The following is a 14664-nucleotide window of genomic DNA, read 5'->3' on the forward strand; positions in this document are numbered from 1 at the left end:
ACCTCCTAATAAATAGTTCCCATCACTTAATAGTTTTATGTATTTGGACAAATGGCTTAATATTCCTTTTTCTAACATGTAAGAATACTTAACTCATGGGGTTGTTGTATAGACGGATTAATCATATAAAACATTTAGAACAGTAGGATACGCGAGTACTCAAAAGTACTACGATCCTTACTGTTGTCGTCTCACATCCATGCTATTCTTCTGTTCAAGTTGTTCCTTTTACCTGGAAAATCCTCTCCCATTCTCAATACTCTTTCTGCCCCTCCTGTATATAAGTGTATACTTATATCGTGGCACAGTATACTACACGATTGAATGATCGCCTTGTGGGTCGGATCTTCTCTACCCGTCTATTAACTTCTTAAGGGCAGTAACTCTGATACATAGTAAACGGTCAGTAGATGTTGGCGCAACTCAATCAGAAGGAGAGACTCCATCCCAGGCGGAAGGCCCGGCCCCTCCCGACTCGGGGGCGGGGCGGAGAGCTCGGCGCGGGGTGGGGGTGGGGGTGGGGTGGGACTCTTTTTCCTCGCCGTGGCGGCGGAGGCGCACGGCGTGGGTTAGCGGCAAGACGTCGTCGGAGGAAGGCTGAAAAAGCCCAAGGTGCTGCCGTTGCTAGTACAAGTCGGACTTGCTATCGCCCGAGCCGCGTCTGTACAGGTCTCGGACGGAGCGGAGCTCGCAGCCGCGGTCCCAGAGCCCACCTAGTCCTCGGCCCTGCCTGACCCGCGGTGATGGAGCCGGCCACCGCGCTGCCCCAGGGCCCGCGCCCGGCTCTGCCCCTTGGGAGCCCGGGGCCGCTGGGCGAGTTCCTGCCTCCTCCCGAGTGTCCGGTCTTCGAGCCCAGCTGGGAAGAGTTCGCGGACCCCTTCGCTTTCATCCACAAGATCCGGCCCATAGCCGAGCAGACCGGGATCTGTAAGGTGCGGCCGCCGCCGGTGAGTCACGCCAGCACCCCGGATTCTGCTCGCGGCTGGAGGAGGGAGCGAGGACGCGCGGGGCCCGGAGGCCCGAGGCGCGGGGGGCGGGGAGTAGTCGCCCCGCAGGCCTCGTCAAGTTTGGGGCTGCCCGGTTGAGGCAGTGGGAGGAAGACCCGGGCTGCTCCTGGGTGGGAGATAAGGAGCGAGGAAGAGCGGGGGCTTCGGCGATGCCACGCGAGGGCCGGGTGGCGGCCGGGCTTGGGCGGACGGGTGCGCGGCCGGGCCTGGGGGTTCGGGTTCGGTTCCGGACGGAGTGGTGGCAGGATCCGGAGGTGGTCGCGGGGGAGTTTCCTCCCGGAGCTCAGCGGAGGCGCGGGCGTGGAGGGAGGGCTCTGGGCCCGGCCGGGCTCCGCAGGCTGGTCCTCGCCTCCTCCCCCGGGGTGCGGGGGTGTGTGATGGGGTGGGGGTGGGGGACTTTCGAGTTGTCGTGCGAGGAGGAAAGTTTTCAATATGGCGGCGGGAGCCCCTGGTCCTTTGTGTGGTGGCGGCGTCGGCCCGGAGCGGCCCTCACCTGGGCGCCCCACCCTCCAGACCAGGGCACCCCCCACCCCCTGGTCCCCGGGTCTCTAGGTGGCCCCCAGGCCTGGGTCCGGGAGAGGCGGCCAGCGCTGCCTGGGGGGCGGGGAGGAGCTGCGGGTTGGGCCTGGAGCGGTGGTGTGTTGGGGGACACAAGTGTTTGGGGGGCACTTTGGGGGTGATGCGGGCCGGACAGGCGGCGGCGGGCCCCGATGCCCGCCCACGCTCGCGGATGCTCCCACGCCGACTCCTGGCCCGGCCGCGCGGCTCCCGGGGGAGGCCTGGCGGGGTTGGTGGGATGGGGTGGGGGAGATGTCAGACGGCCGGACCGCGGCCGATTTCACCCCTGGCTCCCAACCTGCCTGAGCTGAAATGCGCCCACCCAGCGAGCCCTCCAAGCCCTGTCTGAAGCGCCTTGGGCCGGGGGCTGTGAGTGAGGGGTGGGGTGCTTCCGAAACATCCCTAACGGCTCCAACGTCCGCGGAGGAAAACCCGGCCGACCCCTCCCTGTCCCCCACCCCCCAGCCGGAACTGGATGCGCTCCGACACCCCCGTTTTTTTCACCCACCTTTTGGGATGGTGCGAGCCGGAGTTGGCCTAGACGACGGTTGGACGGGCTGGGACGGTTGAAAGGAGGTTTAACTGCCTTTCCTACTGTTTTTAAGAATTTTCTCCCCACTCTTCCCCCGCCCCCCCTCCGTGAGTGGAAAAAGACCCCCCCTCCCCCTTGTCCCTTAAACTTGCTCTTTGTAATGACATTTTGAGTTGCCGGGATTCCGTGTGTAATCAGTGTTTTGGAAAGACGTTTTTGAGGGAGATCTCCGAATAAAGTCTTAACCACCCCCGCCCCATCCCCCAATAAAAAATAAAAACACGGACTCCAGACTTTGCCTTTTTTTTTTTTTTTTTTTTGGAGAAATTTTAAAATGGAGATGAAATATAGCCTCAAAAGATAGCTGGCCAGCTGGTGTGGGGAAAATGTTTGAAAATAGATCCGTTTCTTCCAGGGAAGTGGACAAGGTTGATTATTGTTGCTTACGGGAAGTACATTTCTTTAGAGTGTAGAGAGGCCTGCAAAAGTTACACTGGGTTTGGTTAGAGCCAAGATTTTAATTCATGAAGAATAATGTTTCCAACATTCAGCAATTTAGCTTTATGGCAGATGTGGGGAAGGATGAATATGAATGTTGGACATTTGCATTAATGAGATTTTATTCAGAAATTAGGCAACCTGAGCAAGTTCATGATAACCAAAACGTGAAGAGTTAGGTTCCGAGTTAGGTTCCTGGGAGTTGTCCTCCATGTTGGTATTGTGGTATACTAGGGCTGGGGTAAGTCCTTTATCTTGCTTTCTTTTCCTTTTATAAATCCCTTTTACCGAAAACATAGTGTTGCTCTGGTTAGGTTTTGGCAACCCATTTCCTCATCTGGGCTAGCACACTAATGGCATTCTTTGCAAAATGCGATTGTGTTGCCTTTTCCCACCCTGAATGTCAGACAGACATGATGGCCACCATTTTGTATTGAGAGTACTATATACTACAGCTGAGGAAGGGGTAAGGAGGAACAAATAATCTACAAACATGACCAGTGCTCTGTTTTGTAGACCTTCTTTGTGTGGAGGGGGCTTGCCTCCTCCTTTGTTTAACAAACTCCTCTCCCAAATGGAAAGAGTTTGGGACTATTTGCTGTTGATATAACCAAAAAAAGGGAAATCTTTCCAGAAGTTATAGCTGTTGAAGAGGGGTCTTGTTGGAACAAAGGCTTCTTAAGATATGTAAACATTCTTTGTTTTAGCAACTGTTTTTGGGAAAACTAACTGTGAACAAGTGGTTTCATACAGTTGAAATATAGCAAAAACAACAACAAAAAAAAGCACCTGAAGAGACATGAAATTTTCCATGGTGATAGCTTTATAATGTGTATGTTTATAGATGATTTTTCTTGAGTTTTTGGAGTACCAGTGACTGTATTAAAAGGGGCATTGGGACCTTTAGTATTTTACTTGTTAGGAGGTAAAGAGTAGAATTATAAAGCATTTCTGTTCCCTTTTGTTTTTACCTTTATTAGTGGTGCTTACATAGCTTAGGTTTTTAGCTGTTTTCTTAGGGTACAGAGCTGCTTGGCTTGTGAAAACGTAGGATATTCATATTACTTTGTATGTTGGGAGTATAGGAGTACACAGAAATTTGTGAAAATACAGTAAGATTAAAAGTGATAAAAGTAATAAGTCTATACTCAAAACCCTGGTTTTGGTTTTAAAGAGAGAAATAAACCTTTGTTTCAAATGATATCTAATACATAGGATAACCAGATTTTCTCAGCAGAGATCTTGTTAAATTTACAATTAATGTGGTTTCTGGTTTTATTGCCTTTAAAATGCAAATTTTAATTTCCTCTTTTAATAAGATTTCTGTTTAAGGGGTATTTTCTATATCACTTTCTGTGTTTGGAGATCATTAATTTTAGGGGTGTAACTATCAGGCAAGAATAGTTAGCTGCTGAGTGTAGACCCTTTTTTGAATCCTCCAAGTTTTATAGGGAAATATTTGATGGCTTTAATAACTTTCTTGCCTTAAAACAGCTAACATTTGGCCATAGATAGGCAAGTTCCATTTTTGTCCAAAAGTAGAGATTTAGATCAAACCCCAAGTGGCACAACGGATACTTTTTTTCAGCTTTAACTTCTGTGGTCATTAGCGTTTTCCTTCATCTTTATAGCCAAGGTAAAAAAACTACTTTGTTTTAACATAGCATCTTTGAGTAAGATCTTTCTTTGGTTGTGGTTATTATTTGGTCACATTAAATCTTAAAAATAGGAACATCCTTGAGCAAAAAAACAAAAAAACTTGAAATTACTTTTAAAAATTAACTTTATTAAAATAAACATATGCCATGCAATTCACCAGTTTATAGTGTACATTTATTGGTTTGACGTATTTTCACAGAGTTGTGCATTCAGTCAATTTTTAGCACATTTTTATCTTCCCCAAAGAAACCCTGTACCCATTTGTACCTACATTTGTTGCTGGGGATACTGGCGATTGAACCCAGAGGCCTTTGTAACACTGAGCCACTTCCTTATCCTTTTTATGTTTATAAATTTTTAGTCGTATGTAGTTGGACATAAAACCTTTATTTATTTTTCTAATTCAGTGCCTCACTGGTGCTAGGCAAGCGCTTTACTGCTGAGCCACAACCCTAGCCCATCCTTTTTTATTTTGAGACAGGGTCTCTATAAATTGCTGAGGCTAGCCTCCAAAAGTACCCAACTCTGGTATTTAGTTATAGCAACAGAAAATGGCCTCATTCAGAAACTAACACGGCCTTGGAAACTGTAGGGTAAATGCAGGGATAGCTAGTACCCTTGGGCTTCTCCACCTCCATCCCTGGAGAAGCACCCCCACCATGCCAGCACACTCAGGAGACTCCAGGCCAGAGCACGTGGTGGCGGCCCAGCTATCTTGGAGCCCAGGAAGACTCTTCCAGCTCCAGAGGCTTCTTCCACCTCAGCTGAACAGAGAGCTGGGAAGCTGCATTCATGACCATGAAGAGGGAAAGTCAGTTTCTGCCTCCCCCTCCATGATCATCATTTGGGAACAAATGGTCTGAAAGACCATTTGAGCTGGGGCTGGGGCTGGGGCTCAGTGGTAGAGTGCTCACCTAGCATGCTTGAGGCACTGGGTTCAATCCTCAGCACCACACAAATATAAAAGATATTGTGTCCACCTAAAACTAAAAAATAAATATTAAAAAAAAAAATTAGGACTATAATGCCCTGGAGGAAAAACTTAGTAGAAGGTAAGAGTTTGAATGAAGTTCTGCAGTCTAGGTCACAAGTATTTACCTTTAACAAAGCAAAAATATACTTCATTTGTTGTAATGTGTAAGAGGATATTTACCCAAATTTGACCTACCAGTGGCAAATGGGATGTACTATAGGAGTCAGGAACATATTCTCTATACAATTCTTACTGAGCTAATCAACAAATAGAGTGGAATGTGAATGATATTGCAAATACATGAGTCAGCTAAAGATTCCTCCCTACCCCCATTGGAAAAATTTCCCTTCCCATGATTATAGGATATGATTTTTTTTTTTTTTAAAAGAGAGAGTGAGAGAGGGGGAGAGAGAGAGAGAGAATTTTTTTTTAATATTTATTTTTTAGTATTCGGCGGACACAACGTCTCTGTTTGTATGTGGTGCTGAGGATCGAACCCGGGCCGCACGCATGGCAGGCGAGCGCGCTACCGCTTGAGCCACATCCCCAGCCCGGATATGATTTTAAACATGCAATCTAAAGTAAAATAAATTTTACTTTAAAAAGTAAAATGAATATAGAATTGCCTTTGTAAAGTGTTAAATAAGGGTTCTCTATTAAAGCCAGGGTTTACATTCTTTTATTTTAGAAACAAAAAGGAAAAGTATTAACCCTTAAATTCTCTTTCTTTTTTTTTTTTTGGACTGTGGATTGAATCTAGGGGCACTTTATCCCTGACTTATATCCCTAATTCTCTTTACTTTTTATTTTCACACAGGGCCTCCCCAACTTGCTTAGGGCTTTGCTAAATCACTGAGGCCAGCCCTGAGCTTGGATCCTCCTGCTTCAGCCTCCAAAGAGTCTGGGATTACAAGCGCCCTGCCCTATAAACTCTTAATTTTATTCTTTTTTTTTTTTTTGGTCTTTGAAGTATTTAATTCCCTCCCGCCCCCCCCCAACCTTTTTTTTTTGGTAGTGCTGAGGGTTGAACCCAGGGCCTTGTGCATGTGAGGTAAGCCCTCTACCAACTGAGCTACATCCCCAGCTCTAAAGTATTTAATTTTCTTTATTATCTATTAACTATTGGAGCATTTCTGGTTGATAGCTTACTGATAAACTTATTTATTTGTTTAATTTGGGGGACAATAACAAAGTCCAGTATGTTTGGGATACTTGAATATATATTTATAGGTAGGCAGAAATCTTCCTTTGAGGGAGTTTTCTTTTAGAAAGTTAAGAAATTATTTGTAAACTATTTGATTAAAAAAAAAAAAAATAGAGCCAGGCCAGGGTGCATGCCTATAATCCCAACTTTCTGGGAGGCTGAGGCAGAAGGATCCAAAGTTCAAGGTCATCTTCTGGCAAGTTAGTGAGACCTTGTCTCAGATACATAAAAAGGGACTTGGATGTGGCTTAGTGTTAACGCCCTTCTGGATTCAGTCCCCACTACTTGCCTCTTCCCTCCAAAAATCACCTGGTTTATGTACCATCATGGGATCTTTTTGTAGGTTCTTTTTTTTTTTTTTTTTCCAAATGTATTTTCTCAGTACTGGAGGTCAGAAGTCCAAGATCAAGGTGACTTGCTGGCACCTTTCTTTTTTGTGGTGATAGGGATTGAACCCATGGCTTTGTGCATATGAGGCAAGCAGTCTACCAACTGAGCTATATCAGCCCCTTTTGTAGGTTCTTGTAACCTTGTTGTTGTCTTAATTGGTCCTCATTAATGTAGGCCATAGAAGAAGATAAGGGAAGATAAGGGAAAGTCCACCTGCCCCCCAATAAAAATGCTAATTAGGTTCTTGGCATTTGCATTCCTTGATGCCTGCTTATGTGCCTCTTTCCAAATGCCATTTCTGAGTTTGAAAGACCACTAAACTAGGAAGATCTTGCTTTTGTCCTTGCACATCTTTTCGGCTTGGTTTGTGTTGAGGTTGTGTGATTTTTCTTTTTCTGGGAGCATTAGGTATTCTCTGGACATTATGCTTATGTTGCCTATTTAAAGTTTTGCCGACCTAAAATAATAATAATAATTAGGTGAATAAATGTTAGGAATTGGAGGGGTCTGCTTTATAAAATTTTTATTAAGTTTGGGTTTCCTGAAGAGGAATCACTAAGAGGAGTATTGATGGAGCCCTTAGGGTGAGTGGGATTATATCTTGGAAAGGCCATATCCCTGGGCTGTTGTTACAAATTTTTGTTACTTTGTTTTATGTTATTTTTTTGTAGCAGGGATTGAACTCAGGGTTCAGCCCTGTATTTTGTATTTTATTTAGAGACAGAGTCCCACTGTCTCTGTCAAGTTGCTTAGCACCTTACTGTGGCTGAGGCTGGCTTTTCTCCTGCCTCAGCTTCCTGAGCAGCTGGGCTCAACTTTGGGTTTTAAAGTTTGAGCAATTATTAACTACATTTTCCCCTCCCCATGCTGATGGAGAATTGAACCCAAGACCTAGTGCATGCTAGTCTGCATCCCCAGCCTGTGGTAGCTACTTTTAAAAAGAAATCTGAGTTGTAACTGGGTGTGGTGGCACACACCAATAGTCCCAGTGATTTGGGAGGCTGAGACAGGAGGATCATAAGTTGGAGGCCAGTCTCAGTAACTGAGTAGTGAGATCCTAAGGGTCTGCTATCTCAAAATAAAAAGTAAAAGGACTGGGGATATAGCTAAGTGGTAGAGGGGCCCCAGGGTTCAGTTCCTTGTGTCAAAAAGGAAAAAAACAAAACAAAAAACAAGTTGTGAGAAACTTGTTTAAGACATGAGAATTGTATGCACTCTAATAAGGATTTTTTTCATTTATGGGTGCTGAGATTGAACCTAGGGGCACTCTACCACTGAGCTATGTCCCCAGTCCTTTTTTAATTTTATTTTTTTTGGTATAAGGGATTGAACCCAGGGACACTTAACCACTGAGCCACATCCCTAACTCTTTTTATATTTTATTTTGAGATAGCGTGGGCTTTGCTAAGTTGCTGATGCTCGCTTTGCAACTTGAGATCCTTCTGCCTCAGCTTCTCAAGTTGCTGTGATTGCAGGCGTGTGCTTACCCAGTTTAATTTTTTGAGACAGGGTCTTGGTAAGTTGCTTAAGGGCTCCCTCACTAAAATTGCTGAGGCTGGCCTCCAACTTGCAATCCTCTTGCCTCCTAAATTGTTAGGATTATAGGTGCACACCACCACACCTGGCTAGAATTTCTTCAGTATTTATTAACTGCTATAGTTTGGGATAGAAGATGACCTTTGTGTACTTTATTAAAATAAGATGACCTTTGTACATCTTCAAAAAAGTTCTTTTTTTGGGGATCATTAACTGTTAGAAGAGTATTTGCTTTTATAGCTAAGTTTATGAACTAGACCATACTAATGAAGAAAAGCTACCTCTAGGACATTGAGGCATTTCATCTCCATACTTATAAGATTTTTGGAAAAAAAATATGGAATCTGACTAAGTGCATTCTTTTTAGTACTTTTTTCCTCATCATGGTTTAAACATATCCCCCCACTTCCTTTCCATCCCCAACTGCCCAGGGTCTCGCTCCGAAGCCCAGGCTGGCCTTAAACTCCTGTGCTCACACCGATCCTCCTGCCCCAGCCTTCAAAGAACTTAAATTAGGAGTACCCACAACCTTGCCCAGCTTAAACATTCAAATCTTTAATTGTAGGCCATTCTTCCCAACAATGTTCCTGTGTACCTTTATATATGACCTTAGATTCATTCCACTTTTAAAAATTCTCTTTTAAAGTCACTAAAACTTTCTTAGATGTAAAAACTGATTACTTTGTTCTGCCAGGGTATAAATTTTTTTTATTGAAATTTTTTTTATTATGAAAAATTTCAAGCATACACAAAAGTATAGAAAATAGTCCTTTAAACTATTTTTCTGTATATAAGAGCAGAAAGAGTATCAGCATTGGTATTGAGACAACTAGTAATTAATATTCAGTCGTAGACTAGCTCTTTTTCTTGGTGGTGGGAGGCAGTTCTGGAGATAAAACCCCAGGGCTTGGTGCATGCTAAGCAAATGCTCTACCACTAAGCCATATCCCAAGCCCCTTGGCTTACCTTTGGGTCTTGTTCTGGTTATAGGTGACATTTGGGCAATTCAGAGTAAGCTTAAAGCCTTTAGTGAGTGATGGTCACTTTGCCCAATTAGTGTGGAGATTGTGTCTCTGAGTTTTAGCCAAGTAGCTTTGCTGCATTGTTACATATTTTTTGTGACCTTTGTAGAAACGTGTCCGTAACCAGGCTGCAGGTGAGGGAGTGAGGAGTGGCTGGAGTGCATTTTCTTTTTTCTTTTTTTTTTTTTACAGAGAGAGAATTCCAATAACATCTTTGTTTGTATGTGGTGCTGAGGATCGAACCCGGGCCGCACGCATGCCAGGCGAGCACTCTACCTCTTGAGCCACATCCCCAGCCCTGGAGTGCATTTTCTATCAGCATCTTTCCATTCTCTGATATTTGTCCATTTTGTGTTGACCCAACCACATTTTATCTCAACTTCTGGTCAGAATGGGTAGTTAATCTGACAGAACAGAGTTGGTAGTTAGTCTGATAGAACAGAGTTGGGAGTCAGGAGTACCAAGAAACAGAATGAAGTCCCATTTTGGAAAAGGTGTTTTAGGGAAATGAGAATTAGAAGAGTAATGTTGTTGATTGTGTCGTTTTCTGTGCAGAGTGGTAATTTGACTTTTGAAGTAGGATGGATGTTGCAGTTTCTGTTTAATTTATATGTTAACTAACATGTTTTCAGATATTTTCTTTAAAATGAGTAGTTTAAAAAATAGATCATCAAAAAATGTCTTCTACCAGTAAAATCTTGGGGCATCCCACTCCCTCCTTCTGGGGGTGACTTCATTTCTTAGATAGGAGACACCACCAGGCAGAAGTTCATAATGATTTAGAACTGGGGCTGGGAATGTGGCTCAAGCGGTAGCGCGCTCGCCTGGCATGCGGGCGGCCCCGGGTTCGATCCTCAGCACCACATACAAACAAAGGTGTTGTGTCCGCCAAAGACTAAAAAATAAATATTAAAAAATTCTCTCTCTCTCTCTTTAAAAAAAAAAAAAAGATTTAGAACTTGTAGATTCTGATTCATATGGTGATCTTGTGAAGTGCTGTAAAATTTGAAGATTGTTTTGTAGAGATAAAAATTAGTTATTATGGGACTGTATTTTATTTATTATTTAAAAGCCAGTTCTTTATTATTATGTAAAAGAGAACCAGAGGAGGGGGGGGTATTGTTTCTAGATTTTAAAAACCTGGTGATAGACTTTTCAATCTAATTCCAAAATGACCTTGGACAAAGTTGTTGTACACCCCTGTGTGCCTTCTCATCTGCTCTAAGGAGATCTGACACTGACCTAGGGCTGCTGTCTAGATTAATTAACTGATGGATTGCAAAGAGCTTAAATCCCAAAGCTTTATTTGTCCATTGCTAAGAAGAGTCTGGGGGCAGATTTAGTGAGACACAGTGGTTAGTGCCAAATATATCCTTCATTTTCCTTAAAAGTGAAGGGATTTTTTAAGTGAAACTTGAAAAGGCAAAAGCCTGTTGACAAAACCAGAAAATATAGAATGTTATTCTTCTATTGTTTTAGATGAATGAAGCTTTTCTGTATCTGGATTTTTTCCCCCCTTACAAGAATTGAACCCAAGGGTGCTTGCTTGACCACTGTGCCATGTCTCCAACCTTTTTATTTATTTATTTTTTAAATTTTAAGACAGGGTCTCACTAGATTGTACACCCTCATTAAGTTGCTGAAGCTGATTTTGAACTTGTGATCCTCCTGCCTCACCTCCCAAGCTGCTTGTATTACAGGCATGCACCACTGCACTGACCAAGCTATATGTACTTGGATCTTTTCTTTCTTTCTTTTTTTTTTTTTTTAATATTTATTTATTTTAGTTCTCGGTGGACACAACATCTTTGTTTGTATGTGGTGCTGAGGATCGAACCCGGGCCGCACGCATGCCAGGCGAGCGTGCTACCACTTGAGCCACATCCCCAGCCCTTGGATCTTTTCTATATTATTTTTTTCTTTTTTTTGCAGAGCTGTGGATCAAATCCAGGGCTTTGTGCTGCTAGTCCAGAGCTGTACCACTGAACTACACTCCCAGCTCTGTACCTGGATCTTTTTTTTAAAAAAAATATTGATTTTTTTTGGGGGGGGGGCTGTTATAAATTATTGCAGAAAATGTGCAGATGCATGTGTGTTTCTTGTGCACATGCACGAATTTCTTTTAGGTGAATTTTTATTTGATGATTTATAAATTTACCTGTAAATTTGCAAGCAAATGTTTATCATTATTTTCATTTCTCCTAGTATGAGACACCTGATGCTGTGGAAGCCATGCAAATGGATGGGCATATGTATTTAGCAAATTTAAATAATCCCAATGCATGCCTAACAGGAAGAGTCAGTAGACAAGAGTCCAATGTTTTTTCAGTTATCCCATTTGTAAAGTGAAGCGAAATATAAAAGAGGTAGCAGGAAAAAAATGTTTAGTTTGGTCTTTAAAAAAAAAATACTACATCAGTCTGAGTGTGGTGGTCTATACTTATAATCCCAGCAACTCAGGAGATGGAGGCAGGAGGATAGGATGGCATGTTCAAGGTCAGCCTTTGCAGTTTATTGATGCCCAGACTCAAATAAAAATAACAAGGGTTGGTGGTGGCTCAGTGGTAGAGCCCTTCCCTAGCATGTGTGAGGCACTGAACTCAATTCTCAGCACCACATACAAATAAATAAAAAACAAAAGGTCCATTGACAACTAAAATATATACACATACAAAAAAAATTAAAAATAAGTAAATAAAAATAACAAGAAGGGCCGAGGATGTAGCTCAGTGCTGGAGTGCCCTTGGGTTCAGTCTTTAGATCAGGAGAAAAAATGAAATATATCTAGATGGTATTTTTATTCTTTACTAACAATTAGACAAACTACTATTGTATAATCATACAAACTTAAATTCCCAAATTTTTGTTTAATTATATCTTATGTTATTGTACCTTGTAACATTACTTCTTAGGTTGGCCCTATATGCTGTGGTCTTACTATGACTTAATGGCTTTTGTGTGTGTGTCTTGAATCAAGTATTTTAATATAATGCTTTCTAAATGTATTAAAATACTCTGGAGTTGGGAGCAGCGGTGCTGACCTGTAATCCCAGCGACTGAGGAGGCTGAGACAGAAGGATCTCAAGTATGAGTCCAGTCTTAGTCCCTGTCTAAAAAGACCAGTGTGGTGGCGCATGCCTGTAATGGCTTGGGAGGCTGAAGCAGGAGGATTGTGAATTCAAAGTCAGCATGAGCAATTTAGTGAGGGCCCTAAGCAACTCAGCAAGACCCTGCCTCTAAATAAAATGAGGTGGGGGTGGGGGGACAACAGATGGGACAGGACATGGCTCAGTGGTTAAATGCTCCTAGGTTAAATCCCCAGTACCAAAAAAAAGTAATTTCGTGTGATATATATATCAACTTTTAAATCTTCAAATGTTATGTTAGTTATTTTATTTGGGAACAGACATCTAAGCTAGGATTTATCTTCTCAGCTCTTCTCTTTGTGTGGTCCTAAGCAGATTTTTGTGCATTTGTGAGTTAATTTTTGCTAACTCACTGACTTGACAAAATTATAATGCTTTAGTGTTTTTTTTGGGGGGGGTGGTACTGGGGATTGTTGAACCCAGGGCCTTGTGCCCGAGATGCAAGCAGTCTACCAACTGAGCTAGCTTAGTGTATTTTGAGCACCTGGTCTGGGCTTTTTATTAAGCATGTATTTGAATAAGATGTTATAGTACACTATAGGTTCCAGACCCTGAAACATTGCCAATTTACTCTAATCATATAACTCCAGAAACAAAGAACAAATCCCTATCAAACCCACATAATTACAAGGTCTTTAAGGCAAGATCCTCCCAGTTTTCTATGAGGTTATACCAACTCATCATTTGGTGATATTTAAACCATATGGTAACATCTTGTCCTTGCCATGCTTTAACTTGTAGGGAAGAGATGGAGAGGGTTGGCTCTGCTACATTTGTACTGATTCTTTTTTTATTTGTTGTGCAGGGAGGGGAATGTAGAATGAGAAAGGTCTGTGCAGAATTTTTGGGCTATAACCTCTGCTTTGTAAAATTTCCAGGTATTTAAGCTTTTCTCTCTTTTAAGCTCTCTACCAGTATTATGATGCATGGGACAAATTGAGAAGAGCCACCAGATTTTCCAGTGGGAGGTTGGCTTTAGGGTCTGTGTAGGTTGTGGGTTTGGGGTTTTAAAAAATTGTACTTGATGGCAGCCCATTCCTCTGGTTTCCTCTATAACTGCTGTTTTCACTGTTAAGCTAATGTTAATGTCTTTTTCCATCTTCCACTATAAAATGTTTTTGATTTACATAATAGATAATTGGTCATCAAGATCTTTTTTTCATTTTTGATACTAGGGATTGAATCCAGGGGTGCTCTACCACTGAGCTGCAATCCCCAGCCTTTTGAGATAGGGTCTTGCTAAATTACTTAGTGTCTCAGAAGTTGCTGAGACTGGCCTTGAACTTGCAATCCTCCTGCCTCCTGCCTCAGCTTCCTGAGTTGCTGGAATTACAGGCATGCATCACCATGCGTCAAGGTGTTTTTTTTTTTTTTTTTTTTTTTTTTTTTGACTAGGCATGGTGGTTTATTCCTGTAATCTGAATGATTTGGGAAGCTGAAGCAGGAGGCCAGCTTATGCAACATAAGAAGACCCTGTCTTAATATAAAAAATAAAAAAGGGTTGGGGACAGTGCAGTAGTAGAGTACTCCTGGGTTCGATCCCCAGTACACCTCTCCCCCCAAAAAATTATTTTGAAAGGAACAGGGTTTAACATTTGATTTTGGATTCTAAAATATTTTTTTGTGTGTGTGAGTGGGGGAAATGTTATTATCCAGTTACCAAATGAAAACTTTTGAGAATAGGGCTAATAGGGCTGGTGGTATAGCTGAGTGGTATCTTGCCTAGCAAGTATAAGACCTTGGGTTCAATTGCCACCACCAAGAAAAAATAAAACTTTTTAAGAGAATAGAAACTTCATGAGAAGAAGACTAGAGTAAAAGTAAGAACATTTGGCTTTTGGTGTGTATCCCATTACTTACATGTTATCCTTGAGCTGCTAGCCTTAGGAAGGAACTATTTTCAGAACTTTATTCCTGTTAACCTGCCTATAAAAGGGGATAATGTTGGTTCTTCTTTACAAGTGAAGCCTAAAGAGGTACATTTGCCCAAGGTTTCCTGGGTAATAAGTGGTAGAGCTAGGATTTGAATCTAAGCGGTACAGGTCCAGAGTTAATGTCCTTAAACATTTTTTAATGTTGCATCTTATAAAACTATATCCTTTTTTTCATTTGCTTTATATTTTTTCTCATTTTTAGTGA

At 42.4% G+C, this 14664-nt stretch overlaps 1 protein-coding gene across 2 annotated transcripts in view; it reads left to right on the plus strand.

Annotated features, from left to right (window-relative positions):
* The first annotated feature begins 580 nt into the window (after positions 1-580).
* The window catches only part of Kdm5b (lysine demethylase 5B), a 76079-nt gene continuing 61995 nt past the window's right edge, over positions 581-14664 (plus strand). The window contains exon 1 of one of the 2 annotated variants that reach the window (XM_076872847.2): positions 581-947. In XM_076872847.2, coding sequence (XP_076728962.1) covers positions 744-947 — 204 coding nt within the window. In that variant the 5' untranslated portion in view covers positions 581-743. The remainder of the gene's footprint in view (positions 948-14664) is intronic. The other variant, XM_076872846.2, reaches the window with a different exon arrangement.

This window comes from Callospermophilus lateralis, chromosome 13 (assembly GCF_048772815.1).
Source record: "Callospermophilus lateralis isolate mCalLat2 chromosome 13, mCalLat2.hap1, whole genome shotgun sequence".
In the NCBI taxonomy this organism is placed as follows: domain Eukaryota; kingdom Metazoa; phylum Chordata; class Mammalia; order Rodentia; family Sciuridae; genus Callospermophilus; species Callospermophilus lateralis.